This window comes from Emydura macquarii, unplaced genomic scaffold (genome assembly GCF_026122565.2).
Source record: "Emydura macquarii macquarii isolate MOO-44397 ecotype Brisbane River unplaced genomic scaffold, CSIRO-AGI_Emac_v2 contig_306, whole genome shotgun sequence".
NCBI classification, from domain to species: domain Eukaryota; kingdom Metazoa; phylum Chordata; order Testudines; family Chelidae; genus Emydura; species Emydura macquarii.
The window spans coordinates 3,770,562-3,796,324 of record NW_027130443.1 but is presented as its reverse complement, the minus strand read 5'-3'; the positions used below and the strand labels follow the sequence as shown (position 1 = coordinate 3,796,324).

General features: G+C 42.7%; 1 protein-coding gene across 2 annotated transcripts in view; it reads left to right on the top strand.

Moving 5' to 3' along the window:
* ELAVL1 (ELAV like RNA binding protein 1) overlaps positions 1 to 25,763 on the top strand; it is a 76,693-nt gene that overhangs the window by 45,661 nt on the left and 5,269 nt on the right. For both annotated transcript variants that reach the window (XM_067557199.1, XM_067557210.1), the window contains exons 3-5: positions 16,495 to 16,598; positions 18,120 to 18,273; positions 22,572 to 22,797. In XM_067557199.1, the coding sequence (XP_067413300.1) occupies positions 16,495 to 16,598; positions 18,120 to 18,273; positions 22,572 to 22,797 (484 nt within the window). The remainder of the gene's footprint in view (positions 1 to 16,494; positions 16,599 to 18,119; positions 18,274 to 22,571; positions 22,798 to 25,763) is intronic.

The window sequence follows — 25,763 nt, the reverse complement described above, 5'->3', positions numbered from 1 at the left end:
TACACAAAAAGAAGGGCAGGTAGAGACCAGTCCTGGATCTCCATCATCTCAATCACTTCATCTGCAAACCCAAGTTTCATATGGTCCACTTAGCAGCAGCCATCCCATCATTAGAAGAAGGCATGTGTTTACAGCTCTTGATATGGAGGATGCTTATTTCCACACAGATATTTATCTGGCCCACAGACTGTTCCTGATGTTTACAGTAAACCCTCAACACTTTCAAAACAGGGTCCTGCCATTTGGACTCACCACTGCTTCCAGGGTCTTCACCAAAGCTTTCTCCGTCATGGAGGCCTACCTCAGGCATTATGGGTTCCTTGTATTCCCCTAATTTCGATAACTTGCTCCAAGCAGCATGGTCCAGAGATGAAGCCTGGATTTCCACCTCCATGTTGCTCAGACTCCTTTTGTGCCTTGGGGTCAGCATCAATGTTGAAAAATCAACTTTGGGTCCCACACGGTCCCTAGACTTTATAGGGGCTTCAATCAACTCAGTCACAGCATAAGTGTACCTACCAAGGGAAAGATTCCACTCTCTGAAGGAACTCATCCTGAGTAGTCAACAGTCCTTCTGTCCCAGCCAGGACTTGCCTATCCCTCTTCGGCCATATGGGCTCGGGCACATATATTACCACCTTCACTCACCTCTGCCTTTGCTCACATCCACTGTCGCTGCCTCCAGATGTCGCTCCAGAGAGTTTATTCACCTGTGCACCATGCCATGGACCTGATTCTGATGGCTTCTCCTGAGGTACTCTTTACTCCAGTGGAGAATGGACCCACGACAGGTCTGTGAGGGGGGTCCTGTTTCTCCCATCCTCCCCAGACAAAGTGATCCTCACCGACACCTCCTTTGTAGGGTGAGGAGCACATATAGAGATCACATGACACAGGGAACCATGGACTCCTTAGAAATCCAGGATGCACTTCAACTTTCTGGAACTCAGAGATGTAAGGAAGCCAAGCATTTTTCCCGTCATGTTCTTATCATGCCGGACAACTCCATCATTGTTTACTACATCAACACGAAAGGGAGTTAACTGCTCTCACAACCTCTCTGCACACAATTTATGGTATTGGTGCATCAGCCACAAGATCCTGTTATCTGCAACCTATCTTCTGAGGACTCAGAACATGATTGCAGATTCACTCAACAGACGATTTGTGACCAGTCATGAGTGGAAACTGCATGATACCGAAGTAAGCAACCTATTCAACAAATGGCAGACTCCAACCAGGGACCTCTTTGCCTCCCCTGCCAACAAGTGCAGCATGTACTGCACCAAGAGTGGTATTGGTCTCCACTTGCAAGGCAATGAGCTCATTCTCCATTGGTCAGACCAGATCAACTACACTTCCCCCCTCTACCACAAGTACCTTCCACATGTACTCCACAAGATCAGGCGGGAAAGAGCAACAGTCATCCTGATCGCCCCATTCTGACCCAAACAGCTCTGGTTTTCCAACTTCTCATGTGTCAGCTTGCCCTCCACTTCCCATCCGCACTTTCCCTAAGCAGCTAACACAACACAATGGTAAGATCAGACATCCCAATCAGTAGACATTTCACCTCAGAATGTGGTATTTGGATAGGTATCGTCTCTAAAAGGGGCGTGTTCATCAGAAGTGCAAGACATCCTCTCGAGCAGGAGGAAGAAGTCCACTAGGCATTCCTACTGGGCCAAGTGGAACTGCTTCATTTCCTGGGCCCAACAGAAAGGGCTTTCCCCCAAAAGGTGGAGATTCCCCTTCTTTTGGATTACCTTCTGTCCTTGAAGTCATCGGGTCTCTCCCTCAACTCTCTCAAGGTCCACCTAGTGGCAGTTAGCTCCTTCCACCCCTCCCCTTTGGAAGGACACTCCATATTTACACACCCACTGACTGCTAAGTTTTGGAAAGGCCTCATCAGAACCCTCCCACTCGCACAACCTATCGCATCCCAGTGGGACCGTTACCTAGTTCTGTCGGCACTAATGAAACAGCCTTTTTGAGCTGCTAGTTTCCTGCTCTCTGTTCCTCCTATCCATGAAAGTAGCCTTCCTTGTGGCTATCGTTTTGGCAAGAAGGGAAGTGAAATTTGGGGCCATAAGGGCAGACTCTCCTTTCACCACTTTCCCATAAGGGTTATGTCTCCCTGCACCTATGTCCCAAGTTCCTGTCAAAGGTCGTATCCCAGTTTCATCTCAACCTTCTCATCCACTTACCTGCTTTCTTCTCAAAGCCTCACGCTTCAGAAGAGGAACGACAACTTCACTCCCTTGATGTCCATTAGGCCTTGGGCTTCTACCAGCAGAGGACAAGACCGATCAGGAAATCTCCTAGATTGTCTGCCCCTTAACCCTCTCAGATATTGTAATAACAATCTTCACGCACAGAATCTCCAAGTGGATTTTGGAGTGCATTACACTATGCTATCAGTTGTCAGGACTGCCTCCACCTCTTGGTGTGAGGGCCCATTCCATGGAGAGCCCAGGCTTTGACCATGGCCCCCCCTCCATGATGTGCTGCTTTGGGACATATGCAGAGTGGCGCATGGAGTTCAGTACATACCTTTGCCACATATTACGCCTTGGTGCAGGACTCTACGATGGGTGCCTCATTTGGTGTAGCTATCCTCTGCTCAACTGTTCCATCCTCATCCTTGCACCCTCCTCTGACTTAAGTACTACTTGTTAATCACCCTCAGTGGAATACAAGAAGGACCATCACTCGAAGAAGAAGAGGAGGTTACTTACCTTTAACAGGAAGCTCTTCGAGATCTGTCATGTCTATCTGTATTCCACTTCCTACCCTCCTTTCCCTCTACTATATATCTCTTGGATTCATGGTGGAGAAAGAATTGGAGATGAGGTCAGTCTTCCACAACCTTTGTCATCTTGGACAAGATCATGAGGTGAGCCACGGGCGCATGCTTGGACCAGCGGACGCCAGTACTTGAAAAATTCTCCAGCTCTGGACTCATGGTGTGCATTCATAAAACCTCAGTGGAATATACATTAGTACCACACATCCTGAAGAAGAACCTCCAATTACAGGTGAATAACTTCATCTGTTGCTGGTTATATTAGCAAACCAAAGCAAGTCTAATGTACTTAATGATATTAAAAAAAAATTGTAAATGCTCTGTAGTTTTCAGGTGATTGTACTGTCCAGAGTATCAAATAAACTGTAACCAAATATCTAAGTATGTGTATTTTGTTATATAGATACATACTGAGTGAATTAACCCTTCCATTACAGCAACACTATTAACATTTGTCTAATTTCCAACAATTTTTTTCTTCTCCAATGGGAAGTTACCAGTAGTCCGGTGGCTACTAATTGAAGATTGATTGATTGATTTGTTCGCTTTTTAATTTTTTACTAGGAAGGCCTAAAGAATCATTTGGTAATGGTTTTAGGTTTGCATACTTTTGATTGGTTATGTGAACAGAGCTGATTCCCTCTCCTCCTCTTCCTCTTCCCCCTCTCCCCCTATCCACCCCCGAGCCAGCAGAGCTGACTGGAGTGGAGGTGAGAGGCCCTGTGGGTGAGAGAGCCTGATTTTTCACTAAAATCAGGAACACAGAATGCCCATTTGGTGCTGCAGAAAAGAGAAGTTCTCGAGCCCCAATGCCTTGCCCTAACTCCTCAGGTCAGTGGCCTCACCCCTGAATCCAGAACCTGAATGCTTCTAACGGTTAGATTAGTGGAAATCAGGCTTTTCTGACTTTTATGCCAAAATCAGTAGATTCTGCACATCAATACATATAACATTCCCTGATATTTTGGGATTGAGCTAGTGCAGTTTTCAAAAGTTACCATGTTAACAGACAGGCAGAAAAATGCTATTGAGTTGAGTGTAAGGCTTTGCTTAGCTTAGCCAAATATCCATCCATATGCAAATATTTGGTTATTATGAATTGCCAATGCTCTAATAATTGGACATATTCACTAAGTGTGTAATATATATCTCACCTCTTTGACTGCAATTTCTTCCACACCTATTCCCACCCAACTTTTATAGTTTTAACAATCATGCTAGTCTTAAAGTACATTGACATCTTAAATTTTAATGTAATTGTGCTACAAATCAAGATTGCTGATCCTCTTCCCAAGTCAAATCCCATTCCTCTTGGCTAACTTGTCTATTCATATCCTTTTCTCATTACATATATGTGGACACTTCCTTACCAAGTTGACAGCAAAAACCGATATAAATTACTTACTTTGCTTCCTGTTTGTCCAGAAGCAATTGTTTCTATTAAGTTAACTGTATGAAACCGCTTTCTAGAGAAGCTGAGAACCCTAATGCCTAACCTGACGGTACTGGTACCCTGGGAGAATGAGCCAGTTAAAGGTGATTTTGATTTTTGGATAAGTCTCTAAACAAAACACTTCAGTGCTGCTGTTTGTGGATTCAATAGAGACTGAAAAGGCCAAAGCCTTCAGGCTTTTTACACCTGTCCAGAACCATCAGGAGATGAACAAGTTCTTAAGTATCTTCCTTTTTCAAATGAAGCTAATGGATTTGCATGTGGTCATTTCTGGGGAGTTTTATTCATTGCAACTGATATTCAGAAAAATAGGAATTGCTATATTGGATCAGAGCAAAGTGTTCTGTGTATTGTTTTTCTGTCTTTGACAGTGGCCAATACCATATGCTTCAAGAGAAGTGGTAAGAATCCCCATAATGGACAATTATGGAATAATTTTGCTCATGGGAACAGTGTCTTAAATACCTAAATATGATATGGTAATGCTTATATGCAAGAAGGCATAAATAAAATTGTGTAGGTTAATTTAATTTTGGTATTTCTTAACTTTTTAGAGAGTTTCACTTTGCAACTGTATTAACGTTCCTTGATATGGAAATTTGTAGGTTTAAAATACTGAAACAAATATTTGATCATGTACTACCTTGTATTCTATTGCTAGCAGATAGTGTCAGGATTCCTTGGCCCCCATTCTTAATTCTGGTAGGCGAAAGGGTCTTAATGGTGAGAACTGGAGCCTGAGTTAGGTGTCCTGGATGCTAGGTATTCTGTTAAAGCCTTTTTGAAAGTTATACTTTAGTAACTCCATTTTACATGCAGCATACCAAAGCGCACAGATTTGGCATATTTATTCAAAGTGTGTGTGCATCTAAATTGGCAGGCCCAAGTCCCATCATCCTAGAGACCTGCTTTCCATTCCTGGCTCTGCTAGAAGTGACCTTGTGCAACTACTTTGGTTCTCAAGTACTTTTGCCTGTACAATTGTGTGGGACATAAGTATCATTCCCTACCAAAGTAGAGGGTGAGACCTTGCACACTGATAAGGGTTACAAAATGCAGTGAACTATTAATACCACTTGGTGGGGGAGGTAAGAGTATATAGCTTCTAATTGCTGGCTTTCATCTGGTTCCGGTTCCCTAAGAATATTTTGGCATGAGTGGCCAGCAATTATTTTTGCCTGTGTCCTACATGAAGCTATAGCTTTCTGCAGTTGATTTGAAAAGATGCGTGAGGCTCAGGTACCTTGTAGCACGCACAGCATTGGAAAGACTATTCTGTGCATACGCAAATTGTGTTTTTCTGTGGCTTATGGTTTGGCCAAATATGAACAGATTTTTAGTAGAACAACAAGAGACACTTCTCGGACCTCAATCTTTTCTCCCTTCACATTTCAGCTCCCTACTTTAAACCACTGAGATGTTAAAACAGTTGGGAGAGGAAGGTTGCAAAAAAGAAAATATTAAAACCACCACTAACTCTGTTCTTGGAGATGGGTGAGCTGTTTGAACAGACTTCTGAAACAAATTCACTATGAATTGTACACGAAATATGGAAAACTTCAGCCCAAATGATTAAAGTTTGACAAAATCGTAAGCAATTGAGAGAGGATTCTTCTTTGAGTGCTTGCTCATGTCGATTCCATTCTAGGTGCATGCGCGCCTACGTGCATGGTTACCGGAATTTTTTTCCCTTTAGCAATACCCATAGGGCCAACTCTGGTGCCCCCTGGAATCCTGTGCACATGCTGTGATATAACAGGTGCTGCCAGTCCTACGCTCCCTCAGTTCCTTCTTTCCACCCGTGACGGTTGCTGGAACTTTTCTGCTTGTTTTCATAAGTGCTCCTTTAGTACCCTACACAGTGTTAGATAGTTTATCGTTATTTTCCTTTGTTAGTTAAATAGCTATGAATAGTTGATAGTTAAGTTAGGAATAGTCCCTGATGGGACCTTTGCCTGGGAGTGGGGCATGCCTCAGTTTCCAGGTTTCAGGCCCTGAGTCTCCTGCAGCAAGCCCTTCCCTCTTAGTGACACCCCCTCCCCCCCATGACAATTGTCAGAAGTGGCTGGGGGAAGCACACAGGAAGGAAAAGTGTAAGATCTGTAAGGCTTTCAGGCTCAAAAAGAGAGGAAAATCCACCTGAAGGCCTTGCTGATGGAGGCAGTGCTAAGACCAGCCTCTGAGCTGGCACGGTCTACCTCGGTGCAGAGCATCACATCGGGGCAAAGCGCCCAGTCACCACTGGCCCCGCCACAGCACCGGACCACTTCTTCTTCCCCATCAAGGAAGAAATAGAGGAAGCAGCATCTGGATAGAGACCGCTCCCCTGCACCAAAGAAGTCCAGGGAAGCGGGGTTGAGTGTGGGACCCGTACCAGACCAACCAGGTGAGGGTCAGTAGAAAATGGGATCGCTGCCCAGAAGTGCAACCCCGATAAGAGAGCCCACCCGGCTCCTGGGAGCGGAAGGGGGCCTCTTCAGATTACGATGACATTGACACTGGAGGTGTTCCAGGTGGCAAGGAACCTGATGCCCTGCCTTTGCTACCTTCTCATAGGCCCCTGGTGCCATCGACGGAGAAGACTCTGGTCTCCAGGGGGAAGCCCGCAATGGATCCCCCGCAATGGCTGCACCACTCCTCTGAACAGAGGTGTCCATCCCCAAGGACCAGGTCACCACGCAGGGAGTCGTTGTCGTGGCACCTGTCTCTGAGAGGGCGCTCCCGATCCCCATCTCTGGGGCGTTCTTCGTCAGTGGATCACCACTGTCAGAGGCAGCCTCCATCATCCTCGCAGCACCAATCACGGTCTCTGGCACTTTGGACCTCTTGTTCTGATGGACGGCACCAATCCTGCTTATCCTTGTGTAGGCGTTTGCTGAATGGGAGTTGATGCTATTCCTGCTTCCCGGCTCCAAGGAGTTCGCCCATACCAGCATGGTGCAGAACCCAGTCACTGGAGAGGGAGCCATCGCCTAAAGGGCGCAAACAACACCATAAGTCTCAGTCCTGAGGCACCGATCTTCGATGAGGCACCAGTGCCGCTCATTCTCTGGGCATGGATCCTCAGCAGCCCGGTGCCGGTCGGAGAAGCAGTGCTGCCGGTCACCATCCTTGCACTCCCCAACGCTGAGGTGGTGGTCATTGGAGTGCTGCTTCTCCACTCTGGGGCACCATACCACAGGGGAGCCAGCTGCTACCCCTGCATGGTTGTCTGGCAGCGAGTCTGTTTCCTTAGGGGAGGACAGGCAGCCTACCACCCGATCGGGGCACCACCATCCTCTGAAGTCACAGGAGCAAGTTCCCTGCTCTGCAGCTCTTGGTTGGCCTCAGGGCCAATGGTCGACACAGTAGCCCTTTATCATACAGGTCCTCTGGCCATGCAGTCAGCGCCAGTGGACCTGGAGGGGGCTCACGAGTCAGCTTCAGAGAAGCACTTGGACCCTCAAGAGGGGATGTCATCAGCAGCTCACCGTCAGCAGGAGGGGATGCCACCACCTCCTGTGCCAGATCAGTCCTCATCGTCTTCCTCAGGCGGTTGCTTCAGGGCCGTCTGTGCCCCTGGATGATTTTCGGGCCCACCAGGAGCTCCTTAAGAGAGTGGCTTTGAATTTCGGTTTGGAGGCCTCGGAGCTCAACGAGGCCTCAGACAGCCTCTTTGATGTGCTTGCAGCGGCGGTGCTGGCCCAGGTTGCTCTGCCTGTGCACAAAGGGGTGCTCAAGGTAGTGAAGGCTGTATAGCAGACACCATTGTCCGTGGTCCCAACGTCTAAAAGGGCTGAGAAAAAGTACTATGTTCCTGCCAAGGGATTTCAATATTTGTTTACCCACCCCTTCCCGAGTTCTTTGGTGGTGGCAGCTGCCAATGAGCATGATAGATAGGGCCAGTCTAGCTCGACTCCCAAAAATAAAGACAATAAAAAACTGGACCTTTTTGGGAGGAAAACGTATTTGACAGCAAGCCTGCAGTTTCGCATTGCAAATCGGCAGGTGCTCCTGGGCAGGTACAACTACAGTCTTTGGGACTCCCTCAAGCATTTCAGGGAGACCCTACCCCAGGAACAGGCACTGGATTTTGCCACCATCCTTGAGGAGGGTAGAATGGTGGCTAGAGCGGCCCTGCGGGTGGCTTCTGATATGGCAAACTCAGCTGGGAGATCCATGGCCTCGGCGATTTGTATGCATCAGTGCGCATGGCTGCAGTCTTCTGTACTGTCACGGGGGGGTACAGCAGTCCATTCAGGACCTGCCTTTCGACAGGGTCTGCTCTTTTCACCAACCAGACCGATACCAAGCTGCACGGTCTGAAGGACTCGAGAGCCACGCTGGGCTCCTTGGGCCTTTTTACACCCCAGACCTCGAGGTGTCATTTCCGCTCCCAGCAGCAGGTGCAGAGATACCAGCCTCCTTGGCCCTTTGCAGGGAGGCAGTAGATCTTTGGAACCTTGCGGTGGGGCATGACTTTCACCTTATGTCTCTCACCTTCTGGGTATCAAGAACGACACAGCAGACTGCCTCAGCAGGTCCTTTTTACCCCGCCACGAGTGGTCGTTCCACCCGAGGGTAGCTGCTATGATCTTCCAGAGGTGGGGCTCTCCCCAAGTGAACCTTTTCGGGTCCAGACATAACAAGCAGTGTCTCCAGTTTTGTTCTCTTTGCAGCCTCAAAGAGGGATCACTGTCCGATGCCTTTCTCTTACAGTGGAAAGGGGTTCTGATGTACTTGTTCCCGCCCATTCCACTGCTGCACAGAGTCCTCCTGAAAATCAAGAGGCACAGGGAGAATATTATCCTGGTTGCACCGGCATGGCCCCACCAGCATTGGTTCAGCATGCTGCTGGAACTTCAGTCGCGCGTTAGGTGGGCTTTAACTTTCTACATTGAACGCACTAAGTCGTTCCGGAAGACTACACAACTTTTTGTTGCAGAGACGGATAGAATGAAAGGCTTACCTGTCTCCATCCAGTACGTTTTTCCTCCTGGATAATTTCCTGCATCAAGTTTTGTTACGAGCAGGCAAAGGTGCCTCTACTGGGGGTCATCACAGCCCACTCCACCAGAGCGCAAGCTTCCTCAGCGGCTTTTCTGGCACAGGTACTGGTGCAGGACATCTGTAGAGCCGCCACTTGCTCATCGGTGCACACCTTCATGTCCCACTATGCCATCGTCAACAGGTACAGGATGACGCCGGCTTTGGCAGAGAGGTGCTGCAGGCAGCTCACCTGTGAACTCTGGGCCTACCTCCAAGGTACTGCTTGTGAGTCCCTTCGAATGGAATCGACATGAGCAAGCACTCATAGAAGAAAAGATGTTACTTACCTTGTAACTGTTGTTCTTTGAGATGTGTTGCTTATGTCCATTCCATTACCGACCACCCAACCCCACTGTTGGAGTTGATGGCAAGAAGGAATTGAGGGGGCATAGGGCTGGCGGCGTCTGTTATACCACGGCATGTGTGCAGAACACCAGGGGGTGCTGGTGGTAGCCCTATGGGTACTGCTAAAGGGAAGAAAATTCTGATAACTGTGCACAGAGGCACGCACGCACCTAGAGTGGAATGGACATGAGCAACACATCTCAAAGAACAACAGTTACAAGGTAAGTAACCATCTTTTATCATGTTAAGAGTTAGGCATCCTTAGTAGTAGTTGCTACATTTATCACAATACCAATGTGGTGCTGCATAGATAACCTTCACTTCTATCTCAGGTTGCATTAGAATTGCACCTAATTGGTATTTCCAATACTCATTTTGCCAATTGTATTGTTTTCTGAAGAAGGCCAGTATGGACATAAGAACCCAGTGACATCGATCTGGATTTTTATTTGGGGCACATAAGAATATCCAGGTTTTTTATCTTGTTTAACATCAAGCCATGCTTTAGAACCACACCTAAATGGATGACTGCTTTTGTCATTGTGAGGCCTCAGTAGATGTACAACAACAAAACTATATTAAGGCACATTGATAGGATGCAAATTTGTAGGAACTGCTACACTTCGGTCTGTTCCTATCCATAAAAATTGTGGGGCAGTCACGTGGAGCTCTGTGCACAGATTTGAATATCATTAGTCTTTGGACTTGGCATTGCAAAATATATCCCGTTTTAACCTATCAGTACTACAGAACCTATATCTGCATTCTGAGTTGCCTCGCCTCACTTCTTCATCCCAGGATCACTTTTTTCCTAAGATTTCTCTTATGATATGTTCGGACTGACACATAGGAGGGATTTTTTCCATATTTGTTTTTGTTTGTCTAGTTTCAATTATTTTATCTTAAAATAATATCCATCAAAGATGTAAACAGCTACTACAAACCAGCAACCTTTATCTGCACAAAAGTCAGTCCACAAAACTAAAAATGTTCACACTTCAGCTAGTGCACAACTCTAATGCACTCCAAACAAAATCCACACCTCCACCTGCCCTTCTCCCAAACCTCACCCTGTTAAAGATGAGCATTGTAGTGGGTCTTAAAGGTGAATAAAATGGGTTATTTTGAGTCAAGCAGGGAATCTATTCCAAATTTGAAGGGCTTTTTGAGGTATCACAGAATTATTATCTTTAGTGTCTACTCCATTTGATACTTCAGTTCTTGTTAAAGTAGAATGTTTGTGGTTATTCAGACTTCCCTGGAGCATTTTAATCTCTAATTTGGGAATCTTTTCCCCAAAGTATAGGGGTACACTAAATCACCACTTGGTCTCCTAGCATTTACTGAATTGGGGATTAATTGATTTGTTCGTTCTTTTGTCTTCCTGGTGATTTCTTTTCTGATTTGAAAGGAACTGAGGAAAGATGGTTGGCCATGGAATGTCTACTGAGGCTGCCTCTTATCTGCTGCTGGCAGGTGTTTATAATAGCTCAGAACCTTCAGTGAAGTCAAATTCAAGCAGATGCACAAGATCCAGAGTGTGGAGATCTATTGCATCTACATATCTTGAGAGACTATATTCTATGTGTACATTTTCTTCCTCTACACTAATAAGTCCTATTTTTATCCCTGTTTAATTCCCCCCAAATACTGCCTTTAGCTTGGTATTTCTGATGGTTCACTTGTGGCAAGATGAACCAATAACATTTGAGAGTCCTATCCCTTAGGACTCTTGCAGGTTGGATGCTTGCCACCAGAACTTGTAACCACTATGGTATGTCTGCACAGCAGTAAAAAAAAAAACAAAAACCTCCTGCACTGAGTCTTGGAGGCTTGGTCAGCTGAGTTGGGTTTGTGGGGCTATAAAATTGCAGTCTAGATGTTTGGGCTGGAGCCCGGGCCCTGAGACCCTCCCACTTCACAGGGTCTCAGAGCTCAGACTCCAGCCCAAACCCAAACATATGCACTGCAATTTTATAGCCCTGCGGCCCAAGCCTGAGTCAGTTGACCTGGGCCAGCCATGGCCATGCCCCGAGTCTCTTATCACAGTATAGATAACCCATGGTAAAGAGCTGAACTGATGGTAGTTTTAAATCTGCCACTGTTGAGCTCTCCCTGGTTAGGGACTCCTATAACTAACGTAGCACACACGTTAATTTTAAAGGAAACATTAGTACCGGATTTCTAGATCACCTATTCTGAAACTGGCCCATGAATTATTGGGCAAGTATTTTGGCAAGAATTGGCTTGTCACAAGGTCCTCCTGCCTCTTTATTTCTAGGCTGTTCATTGGAGAGAGAAGACAGGAGGCCTGTAAAAGCAATTGGAAAGGAGGGCAGAGAAGGATCTGATTTAGCTGTCTCTGTTAGGGGCCTGTGCTACATAAGAGGAAGAATGAATACAAGCCCAGTTCCTGTGTTGGAGCTTCCAGTGGGACTGGAGTTGCCACCAGCAGCACGAGAAGAATACGAAAGGGAGAAGGAACATAGAAACCCAAGTAGTGCATCCAAGGAAGAGCAGGGGGGAAGAAACAGGTAGCTAGACGGCATGCCTAGAGTAAAAGGGAACCAAGTTATGTGTAGCAAAAGGAAAGACACTTTATGAAAGGACTTGCTATGTCTGCAACAGCAACAAAAAGATATTTGTGTTGATTGTGAGTAATAATTTATCCAAAATTGTAACTTTTATGGGTGCTCTGCTTGGCTAGTGACTCAGCTGAACAAAGAGCTTATTTGCTTTTGCTTTTTATTTTATTTAATGTATTTGGATTTAAATGTTACACACAAGCTGGTTTATTCCAGGGTCTCGCTATCCTTTCCATCAACTAGAAATAGACTATGAAAATCATCACAAAATCAATACAGCGTATGTTCTCTCTAGTCATCCTCCCCCCATCATATTATATACGATCACCAAGCTGCAAAAACATGGGACAAATTATTTTATTTATTCTTCATTCCTCTCCTGGCCTCTAAATCCCTAAATAAACATCTTCCCTAGTCACTTCAGCTCTCCAAATGCCTGCTCAGATATACTTTCCAGCATGCCCTAAAAGTCAGTTGTTGTGCTATTCAGATCTAGGCGATGGGAGTGAATTACAAAGTCAAAAACCTTCAGAGAGGATGGTCTGTGAACAGCTCCCTCTTCTGTACCAAGGGAGCGCTAGCTTATATGCCTCTGCTGATCACAACTACTGCAGGATTGCCCAAGGAAGGAAGTGTGTTTTATGTTGGATGATCCCAACCCATTTATGGCATTTAAGCTCAAAATCAACAACTTGAAGCCAGTGGGTAGCTAGTGTAGGTTATGGAGCATGCCATCATGTGCTTACAGCAAGACACTCCACTTAACAAACAAGTTGCAGCATTCTTCACTAGCTTCAGCTTGTGAATGGATTTAAGATGTAACCTATCTATAGAGCACATTGCAGTAGTCCAATCTAAAGGTGACAAAGGCATGGATCATAGTGGCAAAGTCTTCATCTGAAAGGAAAGAATGCAACCTTATTGCCAGATGTAGGAAAAGGGTGTCTTTTTTGCTGCTCTTCTTTGAACATCTAGCAGCAGCTGGAAATCTAACCAGACCCTTAATTGTTGAATTTTACTACTGATTGTGACCAGACACCTTCAGAGGATTCGATATAAGCCATTCCCTCCAGTTGTCTCTGCCAGCCCACTATAATCATTCCATTTTTATCTGTAATGTGTCTCATCCAGCTTACTCTCATCCACAGACAGTCTTGCCCAGAGCTAGGGAAGATGCTCAACTTCACTCTCTAAGATGAAGGAAATGGCAATAAATCTATCATCAATATATTGAAAACATTTAAGCCCTTATTGCTTTGCCACTCACTTAACATGCCATTGATTAATAGGTGACAACATAGAACTTTGCTGTACTCCACATGAAACAGCCCTCAGGATCTCGCCACAAGAAGGTAACACTGCTACTGAAGAGCAGTCCTGGTTCACTTACCGTAACACCTCGTGATCTGCAGTGCTGAAGGCAGAGTTGATAACATGGATTACTGATTTTTATCTTTGCCAGGAGAAGATTGTCAGCCAACACCAAAAGTGCATTTTCTGTACCTAGGTTGGAACCCTGATCAACAAGACTTAGGGAGGTCCAGATACTGAGAAATTAGTTTTACTGTAACCTTTTCCATAATCTGTACTCAGGGTAAGAGATTAGGTACTAGCTGATAGTTGACTTTGAGATGGCTTTCTGGACAGAAGCTGAAAATATGCTTCTCATAAAGCATTCCACACTCTGCTCTTCAAAGGAGGTGTTAACATGCTCCAGTTGCAAAGGACCCAGTGCCTTTCCCATCTCTCCAGTGGTGTGCACCAGTCAGGAAGGACAGGGACCCAAATAACAGGTTATGCCATGAAATTCTCCCAATGTGTAATGCAGACCAAAAATCAACCAGAGAGAGAACCTAGTATTTATCTCTTCCCAAACCCTGCCCCACTATCTCAGATATGGAGAATTCAGTCTACCTCTGACTTTATCTGTAAAGTAACCAGACGTTTCCTCCAAATTGGAGAAAGTCTCATCAGTAATCAGATGAAGCCAATCTGGATTAACCAGTCTATCTGCAATCAGACCAAATCCATTGATCAGGATTTTGGACATGCTATGGTGGAATTAAAGAGATGTTTCTTTTGCCTTCCATATAGCCACAGCATCTGAATTTAAAAAACATCTGTCATCCTCTCTGCTTTGTCTGTCACAGGTCAGCTGTAATTCTTTGTATCATCCAAGGATAAAGCAGGCACTTGGGGTGGGGAGCACCCTTATCTATAGTTAAGGGCAAAAGGTTGTGATAGAGTGGTACAAAGCCATTAGCAGAGTTTTCTGTCATAAATAACACATTCTCCTTCAGTACCATCTGGAAGCACTCAAATTCATTAGTCACTGAGGGCTGATCCTCATCAAAGGGGAGGATCAGCCCTGCTGTATTAATGGAGGGAATGGTACATTGTATTTAGTCCTATGTGGGTAAAGATGATGAAAGGTTCATTTTATTTGGGAGCTATTGTCAGAACTGTTTGATCCAGTTTGTGATTCAATGAGGTGTGAAATTTACAATAGTGCTCTTTGGGTTTAGAGACTTTTGTCATTTTGCTGGCTGATGCATATAACTTCATTAGTCAAATGTCAAAGGGTGCTGCTGCTGTAGTTTTATATTAAATTTAGCCCCATATCCTACATAGTTATTCCCAGCACTCAACATAATCATTGGATCATCACACCCCTCGAGATTCCTTCTATTTTTTGATATTACTATTTGTCCATCTCATACATCCTTATGTGGATGTAGTGGTACTTTTGAGAGGATCGATGTTTAGTATCCACAGCTGTTAGCCTTGGATTGTCCACAGCAGGTACTACAAAGATGGCATTCATTCTTTTGGTGTATTCAACTTTGAAATGATACTGGAGGCTTTAATTTTCCTACAGTATATGGATCTGGAGGGGATCTCACCCTGGGACAGTATTGAGTAGAGAGTTCCTTCTTTTTTTGGTGAGGATTAATCTGGAACCAGCGCACTTGCCAAAGATAACTGTGATTCCAAAGAAAGTCCTCTGCGGCAATTTTCTCTGCCATGTCTTCTCTCCTAGTGACCTCAAACCAAACGGTTTCCACCAAAGCAGAGCTTCTAGACTGTCAGATAAAATAGTACAATCTCTCCCTTAGTTGTCCTTAATCACAGCCCTCAGCTTTGACCATGAAGCAGGGAGAAGGGAGTCTGAGACGGGAGTGGGGGAGCTTTTCTTGAAGGAGAGTCACTGTATTGAGGTCAAATTATTTGAGGCGATTTTAAATGTGCTTAAATATCTGGTGGCAGTCCCTAACAAGAAAGCCACACCCTAACATGGGCTTAGTACTTGGTACTTCAGATGGGACCCTGAATTTAGGAAATTGGAGAAAGAATGTTTGTCTGATAATTAATTTCTTCATGTTAAGTAACTGTGCCAGTCCTGACATACTGCCTTGTTTACCTACAGGCCCAAGAGGTAGATAGCTTGCTCCTGTCTGAGATGATTTAAAGATTGAGAATAAAAATTCTAACACTTAAATGGCAGTGAAGAATAATTTAAGAAAAGGATGGGCATGAGCATCCAGTATAATATACCTGCAGAGAAGTAGGGTTTTTTTGTTTGAGACAGGGCATAAACATAGCATAACAAATTTTAACAAAATAATAAATATGGTGTGAAAGATGGGGGGGAGGGGGGGGGGAACCTCTTTCTTTACCCCTGCCTCAAGGAATGGAGGATTGAGTTGCTGCAGGGAAATGGATAATCTTTTTGTGACTTTTTTGGTGCACTGTCATTTGCCAAACGTTCTCACTTGCCTCTGTCTCTTTTCAGGCTTTGTATATGTATACATTGAGTTTAGCACTTGGCTCATTTGTTTTTGTATGAAGTTTAACTATTCTCTCTCAGATTCTGAAACACTCTGTTGAGGGGTGGGGGGAAAAGATGAGAAGTAAAATCAGTGAATGTTACATGTCAGGATCTGCCCCAGATGACACAGGGTACCTAAGTCATTGTTTCAGACTTGAATATCTTGTTGAGGCTTCCCATATGCTATCTGAGGTGAACAAGCCTCAAGGACAGACAAGTAAGTGTCTGAAGTGGCAAATAGATGAGCACTACTTCATGATATGTGGCAGGCCTGAGTAACTTAACCTGTGCTTGTTGGAATAGCTCTTAAGTTTTTGTATGTTTTAGGTGCAGTTTTCTCATCTAAAGACTGAATACGTTTTTACTTACGTTTATTTCACTTAAATACAACAGCGAAACCTTTTTATTAATCAGGATTAATGTGAAAAAAAAATGTTCTTCCATGCAGGACACAGCTTGGGCTACGGCTTTGTGAACTATGTGAGTGCTAAAGATGCTGAAAGAGCAATAAACACACTGAATGGCCTGAGACTTCAGTCAAAAACAATCAAGGTAACAATCATGGATTTTAAAGCTTAACATTGTAAAACGTAACTTATACATAAAGAACAGTTAACTGGAACTCTTTTCTAAAACTTCAGTGCATTCTCCTAGTAAGTTGTCATCCCAATTCTTTTTAGACTTCTATCTTGCCTTGCAAAGTTAAAAGCTCAAAAATGAATGTTGGTTAATATCTTGCATAACTCAAAGCAGTGCTTCTTTTGACTTAAAGAAATGTTTGAAAAGCTTATCTGGTGAGATAAATTATTTTGAAAACTTCTAATTAGCATCTAGTTGTTTCATTACTGTCTTAAAACTGTTTTGAGAGCTTTGGACTGATTTTCATAAGTGTTGGTCACCCCAGCAGTTGCCACTGAATTAAGTGTGGATTGCTGGGTATCTGTGTCCTTGATGATACCACTCTAAAGTACAATAGCCACCCCAGTAGGAGGCTCAAAGCGCCCATTTGTTTTGCAAAAAGTATTTATGAATTACATTGGTAGCTTACATTGGAAGAAGTTTCTTATACATATGTGATTTTTTTTTTTTTTTTTTTAGAGTCTGTGCTCAGATGAATATTTAGTTTTGTCATTTGCTGTTCTTGAGTGAATGCTATACATCAGAGGGCATTAGAAACTGGCAACAGGATATTAATAGAGGAATAGTGCAGTGGCATGAGCTGTCAAACATCTCAGTTTTTGTAACAGCTTTATTTTCAGAGATTCTCTTTCTCTCCTTCCCTCCATTTTTGGAGCACTGGTACCTATAGATTCACTTACATAAAATTACATACTCCTGGTGTGCATAATTACTGGTAGGTCATGGGTTGTATCCCAATGCCACATGTGACGACTGTGGTGTCTAAGCACAGTAGGTAAGGTTATTCCAAATTGTTTCCTGGCTTTTGGATTGAACTCATGTGAATCTCAGGAACGCGATGAGCTCTGTCTTAAAACAAGGGAAAGAAGTGCACAATGTATTTATACCATTGTTCTGAAAAGGATAGACTCAGATCTGCTGAAATGTTTGCTTGTGTTTTTCTTATTCTGTAGTAAAAGGCATGAAAAGAGGACAAAAGCTGTACTTGTGCTTGCAAATCAGGTGCTAAAAGCCTGTATTGATGTCATGAGTTCTTCAGCTGTGAGTTCTGTGCTTGAATACAGCTCTTGGTTCTTAGTAGGCACTGACATTATTACGAAATAATAGATCTGATACATGAAGCTAAACTCACATGAGGCAGCTTGATATGTCAGTTGGCATCACCAATGCTGAGCCTATTGTTGGCTCATCAGAGTAATGCTGCCACGTTGGTTTGCTGTCAGTCGAGTCCCTTAGTGGAAGAGGATTGTGTATCTCAAACACAAAAAACACCTCTGTCTCTTACTTTTCATATGCTGGCAATATTCCTCCTTTCTTGAAACTACCATAGAAAAATTGCCTATATTGCAAAGGAAGGATTTTAGGTGGGTGTTTTATAACACAGCAAATCATTCATGTAATTCCACAGACCATAAAAAAAAATTTCTCTTGAAGGTGTCATATGCTCGTCCAAGTTCTGAAGTTATCAAAGATGCTAACTTGTATATTAGTGGACTACCAAGGACAATGACACAAAAAGATGTAGAAGATATGTTTTCACGGTTTGGACGCATCATAAACTCACGTGTACTCGTGGATCAAACTACAGGTATGCACAGTAATGTTTGATAGATAAAAACTTGACTGTACAGGACATATAGAAATGTCCATTCTTTCAGAGATTCTTGGTACTTAAAATTAACTTTAAATTTTCCAAGTAATATTTTATGCATGTTCAAAAACTAGTTATTGAGTCTGGTATTGATCACTATGTCCATAGAAATATAGGACTAGAATGGCAAATATCCCCTTAGGGTGGCTTTTCTGAAACACGTGAATTAAGGAGTCCATTTTGTCAATTATGCTCTGTAAATTTGAGAATGGTATTAAAAACATACAAAATTTGCTGTACCAGATCAGACCATTGGTCTGCCAAATTCAGTATCTTGCCCCCACCAGTTGTCCATGCCTGGTGCTTGACAGAGAATGATACAGCTATCTGATTGTGCAGTATTTATTTTATCACTGTAGGAGATCAGCTTGCAATCTGAAGCAGATTTTATTACCTTTACTTTTTTACAAGGGAGGCAGCATGGTACAGCGGAGAGGGTATATATAGAATTGGGATTCAAGAGCCCTGAGTTCTAATCCCAGCTCTGCATCTGACCTTGGGCTCATTGCTTCACCTCTGTGCTTCTGTCGGGAAGAGGGAACTTGTCAATTGTAACAGGCAGCCCACCTAAGAAGATGAAAACTCCAATTTCAAACCAAGAGCATCAGACGTGACCATCTGATTTGCAAAGGTTGTATCAATCACGCATGCTCTGTTTGTTCGCACAACCAATCCCGGCTAATGGACAAGGCGAAGCAAGGAAGCACATTTCACAAATACAGATATTATTTTGCAGTAAAATCCAGCCTATCATTTATGTGATAAGATAACTTGTGTTACCTTGCATTTAATCAACTTGAAATTGATATGCCATTGTGCTTCATAATCTCTCATTGCACTTAAATATATCTGGAGTTTCTCACAATCCTCTCCAGTTACTATTAACCAAAAGAACTTTGAATAACAAAGTTGACAAATTTGCTAACTGTTTTCTTTGTCATTTCTGTATATTGAATTAGATTAAAGAGAAAAAGTTGTAGGAGTTACTTAGTTGAACACTCAGGTCAGGAATGACCGAAGTTAAAGGTTACTCACACAACCTTAATTCTGCACATTTGTGCGTATATATTACAATACAGTCTTGGTATCTCATTCAATTGTATTGAATGAAGAAGACAAAGGCTTCTGCTGAGCCCAGCCTCATTTAGTGTGTATCATGTATCATTAAAACCTTTGTGTTTGGCACATGGTGTTTTCACCTGTGAAGCTAATATGCAGTGAGTGAGGTAGGGCTCTACAGTGGTTCTGTCTAACTTAAAGGGTACTTTAGAGATGGCAACTCTCAAAAGATTACACAAGTGCTCTGTCTGAACCCCAAATGACATGACTTGTGTAGCTGTTGAAGGAAGTATGCTGTACACATTGTACAGCTGAGTTAGACAGGCCATGTGCAGCACAGACTTCCTTCCCTTTAAAATATTGGTAAAAATTGCATATGCAGAACTTTGCTAAATCATTGTACAAAATGTAGTTTCCAAATCCTCATAATTTGGACCAGTCAAAATATTTTTTCATCAGAGCACTTAGATGCTCCTCAGGGAGGCCATTCTCCTGCCAGCTTCCAGTTGTTTTGGGGCAAGTTCTGTCCCAAAATAGTCATGTTTTGATAGAAGAGGTTCCCCCATGCACTCGTTCTTGTTGTAAACAAAGACAGTGAAACTATTTGATCAGACATCCCATGATATAGACAGTAGTCCTAGATAACTTCATTCCAGTGTGTGACAGTTTCAGAAAGTCTAATAAAAATACCCAGCCTTTTCAATTATAGCTGTTTATAAATGTTGCAGTTCATATCATAGAATCATATCATAGAATCATAGCAGTTGTTGTATTATTCTTAAATACTGACCCTGTAGTGCTCTATTAATAACTTTTCTGCACTTTAAGGAGCTGTGTATTAAACTTGTTTATCACTTAACCAATTTTAGTTGTCCCTTAATATGTAATTCTTTAATTTCCCTTTGTAGTCCCTTCTCCATGTCCCATAGAACAGTACAGACAATGTTGATTTTAGCAAACATGTATATAGTACCATAACTACATAGTCTTTAGAGATTAAAAGATAAGTCCCTGACTTGAAGAGTTTACAGACTGAATAAGACAAGCATATAATATGAAAATAAAGAAGGGATGGAAGTAGGGAAATTGAACAGGATATAAAAAATAAAAATGTAAGTGGTGTAATGGCAACTGAGGTGAGGCAGGAGAGGGGACTAAAGGATCACATCACAAACAGGAAGAGAAGTCAAACCGTGCATCAGACTCTGGTGTAGTGCCTGCTGGAAGATAGGAGATACTGCTGTTGTGACACCCTTTGCAAAGATGTAGTGTGTTCTTCCTCCCCGGGCATAGAAACATCTCTTCTGGCTGGTGCAGGGGGTATGTAGGAACATAATCAAATCAAATCTCACCAGCGGTCCATCTGGTGAAGTCTCCTGTTTTTGACAGTAACTGGTAGATGTTACAAGACGTTTCAAGGTGCAAGAAACCCTGAAAAGGAAGGTGATGGAGGAACATAACATGTTCATGACACTGCTCCTTCTCAACTACTTTGGAGGGCTAGTGTCATTGTTGGCACTAGCCAAGTTGAGTCTTTATGCTCAGGAAAGAACAAGGACATATGCCTGGCTCAGACACCTCAGAGCTGCACAGTGTTTCCTTAGTTCAGGGACTAAGTTTCCGTCACATGTACTTTAAAATCATTCAATGAATGAGGCAAAGACTCCTGAATACAAAGACTCCCAACACCTCAAGTAGAATAATGTAACCATAGCTGTACTAGAAGCTAGGAGATGTGGGTTCCACCCAGATCTCCCATTCACTTGCTTCATGACCTTGATTGTCACTTAAACACTCTGTGCTTCTGTTTCCTCCATCTATAAAATGGATATAATGCTTACTCACTTTTGTATGATAAAAGCTATATAAATGTTTGACTTTTATTGTTACTATACCTATGCACATAACAAATTGGAAAGGTTCAGAGAAGAGCCAGTAGAATGATTCTAAGTCTGGCAAACCTACTTTAGTGTAAGAGACGTAAGAAGCTCATTCAGCCTAGCTTATCAAAGCGAGGGTTAAGAGGTGACTTGATCACGGTTTATGACTATATTCGTTGGGAGAAGATTTCTGATAGTAGAGGGCTCTTTTATGTACCAGCCAAAGGCATAACAAAATTCAATGGCTGAAAGTTGAACCTAGTCAAATTCAAGTTAAAATTAGGTGCAAATTTTTAACAGAGTTGAAACTTCTGAAGGGGTGTGGTGGATTTTGCATCACTTGAAGTCTTTAAATCAAAGTTGGATGTCTTTTTAAGACCTGGTCTATACTTAACAGCAAAATCGGCAGCAGTCTACGGGAGTTACGTAAGCTGCATCGAGTAGCTTACATAACTTACGTCAACTTCCTAAAGTCCGTTTTGCACACGGTCTCCACTACGCTGCCCCAACGGGAAATGCGTACCCGTAGATGCAATGCTATGCCTTTTGTTGGAGGTGGTTTTACTAAATCGACTTCTAGATTGATTGAGTGGGTCTTCACTTCCGCTCAGTCAATCCAGATACATCAATCTGATGGCGACGAATTTGTTGCTTTCAGTGAAGACATATCCTAAGAGATGCTTTAGCTTAACCACAAATAATGGGCTTGATGCGGGAATGACTGGGTGAAATTCTATGGGCTGTGTTTAGCAGATCAGACTAGACAATCATAATGGTTTCTTCTGGCTTTTGAATCTATGAAATACTGTGTCATCTGCGCCGATTCGTTTCCCATTTGAAAATTTGTTTTAGGTCTCTAGGTGTTTTGAGTATCAAAACTGAGCAAAAACAAGAAAATTTTTTAGCCCAATAGTCATTTGCATTTCTCCTTTGAAAAGTTTTAGTTGATCTGAAATATTTTTCATTTAATGTTACTTGACAGTGGGTTTCCTAGAACACTTGTACATTGTTCAGTTTTTGATTTTTGAACTATGAACTAACAAGGCTTATAAGCGTGTTTTGATCACCATCATTATATAATTGAAGTAAATGTGCTCATTTGTGTTTAATTTCTTAATTATTTTTAAATGTTTGGATTTCATCCAGTTGAAGAACCGTCAGTAAAACTGTAGAACTTAAAACTATGACCTTAGAAATACTTAATTTTTTTTTTCCACTTTCAAAATTGTTTTGAGATTATCCTAAATTGTTTTTTTGTTTTTGTTTTTTTGTTTTTTTTGTTTGTTTGGTTAAAAGGTTTGTCCAGGGGGGTTGCTTTTATCCGGTTTGACAAAAGGTCAGAAGCAGAAGAGGCAATTACAAGTTTCAATGGTCACAAACCCCCAGGTTCCTCTGAACCCATTACAGTGAAGTTTGCAGCCAATCCTAACCAGAACAAAAATGTGGCACTGTTATCACAGCTGTATCATTCACCAGCTAGACGATTTGGAGGGCCAGTTCATCACCAGGCGCAAAGATTCAGGTAGGTTAGGAAGAACAATTCATTTAAAGCCCGTGCTGTCATCCCCACTTCCACTAGAGAAAGTGTTGCACTGTTTAAACTGTAAAGTAATAAATATCTTTGTCCTAGCATGTGTGAATAAATAATAATGCACTGTGTATTTCTGTGGGTTGTGTGTGTGTCTAAAAATTGCTCAGTTAGAGGATGATTAAAGAAATAACCTATATGGAAAACTGTGTTGAAGCTAGTCAAGGAAAAGGCAAGCTACAGTTTTTAGTTCCACAAAGTAGTACATAGTGAGAAGGTCTGACATGTTGTTGTAGCCGTGTTGGTCCCAGGATATTGGACCAACTTCTATTGGTCTAATAAAACATATTACCTCACCCACCATATGTCTCTAATTTTTAATGGCACGTTAAATTTTTGTCATATTTCCCCTCATTATGTCATTTAAGGGCAGAGTTAAGTTGTTGGGGTGCCTTAGCTGCATTTTCATATCTGAGTATTTGGACCTCTGTTCCATTACACTTCATGAAATAGAGCGGTGTCTGCGGTGAGGAGGGAGCTGCCAGTAGACTTTTTGGAGACAGGAGTGGAGATAGCAAATAGGCTAAGCCAGGAGTGTCAAACATCCGGGCCGGATACGGCCCACCAACCTTTTTGGTCTGGCCCCGCCAGAGAGTACAACGCTGTGAAATCTCGCGACAGCGCATGACGCTGCCAGAGGGTACAACGCTGTGAGATCTCGCGGCATCACGCGCTGCCACAAGATCTGTGTAGTCTGGCGGCAGCGCGTGGAGAGCTGTGTGCACGAGACACAGCGCTCCAGAAGCCGGGAGAGGGACAGTGCGGTCTTGAGGCATCGCACAGTACTATAATTCTTAATCATTGATCGATTCTTTTAATCGTAAAATAATAGTAGTTGTAGAAGTGAATTTACTGCAGTTTTTATATCGCTGATATCTAGCAAATAAAATATACTACTACATAAAAATGGTTGTGCCTAGTATTTCGATTTATGGTATGTATGGCCTACTTGAAGTACATTTAATTAAATCTGGCTCGCCATAGCAAATGAGTTTGATATCCCTGGGCTAAGCAGACACCGTTTTCACAAGAGGGAATCACGGAGGAGGGAGTGTATCCGGCTCTGTGCTCTGTCCTGCCTTCTGTGATGTCCACCCAACTTGCTTGCTTCCACTTCCCCCTCCTCATCCAAATTTTATCATCAGCACCTTCTGCTCAGCTCTGCTTCTTGGAGAGGAGAATTGCTGGTGGAGAAATAGCAGCTGAGGACCAAATGGCCACAGGGGTGACAAACAGCAATAATGGAGCTGTGTAGGTAGAACTAGCGTGCATTAAATATATTCTGAAGTAGGAGAGAGCTGCATTAATTGAATTGATGATCCTTCTCCCTAGTACCGCATTGGAAGCTTGCTCAAGGACACTCTCCTCAAACCAGCCCCAAGCAGCTTGAGCAGAACCAATCCATGTTCATCAGATTGTAAAACTGGTTTAATTGATTCATGAAGTGAAAACATATAGTTTAGTTATAAAACTTCTTCCTAGATTAACTGTTGCGTATGGCGCAACACACAATAAAACAGTTGTGTTCCACATTTGTCATTTGTTGCATGTTTCAGTGGCTTGTGTCACACCTTGGCAGGCTGACAAGACTTGTAATCTTGTCGAAGAACTATATCATGTTTGTCTGACATCACATTTTCTCATGAAACCATATTGATTGGCATTAGTTATTAGTTAGTTATTAGATTAATTAAATCTAATTAGTTAATGTTAGAATCCTTTATAAGCCATTTCATTATTTTGCTGCGAATCATTGTCAGAGGTTAAATGGCCCATAATTATCTGAGTTATCCTGTTTATCCTTTTAAAAATATTGCCAGTCCTGGAGTTTCTCCAGTTTTGGAACATTTATTAGAAATTAACATCTGTTGTCAAGTCTTTTAAAACTCTTAAATGCAAGTTATCTGCACTTGCTGACTTTTAAAAATGCTTAATTGTAGAAGATGTTAAACAGCATCGTTCTTAGTTACTGCTGGAAAAGAAACCGTTCTATCATTTTATTGTGTTACCTTTGCTTGAGAGGGGTGATTAAGTGTCCTTCATGTTGAGGCTAAGAACCTTAATTTCTTCACAGGTTTTTTTAGAATCTCCTTTTCTGGTACATTTTCCTTCTTTCCCTCAAGTATAGTGTTACTATGCTAGTTTTTGCTGTGATCCTTCCCCCAAGGATTTTGAACATAATACTAGGAAACAATAATTTTTATTTATTAATTATTTGAATTGTGGTAGCACCTATGAGCCCCAGTGGAGCAGAATCGCATTGTGCTAGGCACTGCATAAACATGTAATAGAAGGATGGTCCCTGCCCTAAAAAGTTTCCAATCTGAGTGAATTATAATTGTGGTCATTGTTATTTAGAGGTACTCTTGAACAACATTTGTGTGTTATTTAGGTTGTTCTCAGTTTAGTCCTCTTCTCTTATGTCCGGGACTAAGGTTTTTGTGTCAGTCTGGGGTAATGAAGCAATCAAAGTCCTGATATAAATAGTAGTTGGAGCCATCCATGTTCTCAAAGCTTCTGCAGTCCTCTGCCCTACACATGGAACTGGTCTTAATAACTTATGCCATTAGTCCAGCCCATTGTAATGGTTTTGGTGCTGCTAATGTTGACACATGCTCCAGACGCTTCAGTACTTCCACCTCTCGAATTGACATCACAGCATGGGACACCAATTTGAAGGACTGGATGAAAACAGTTAGGGTTAACTTCAGTTAAGGGATGTTTAGGACTCAAATTGAGATGCCTAGAGATGGCTTACGTTACAAATATGGTATCTGGACAGTTCTAACTTATTCTGGAGACAGGGTGGGTAAGGTAATAGTTTTAGTGGACTAACTTCTGGTGGTGAAAGACAAGATTTTGAGTTTACACAGGACCTGAACAAGAGCTTTGTGTAAGAT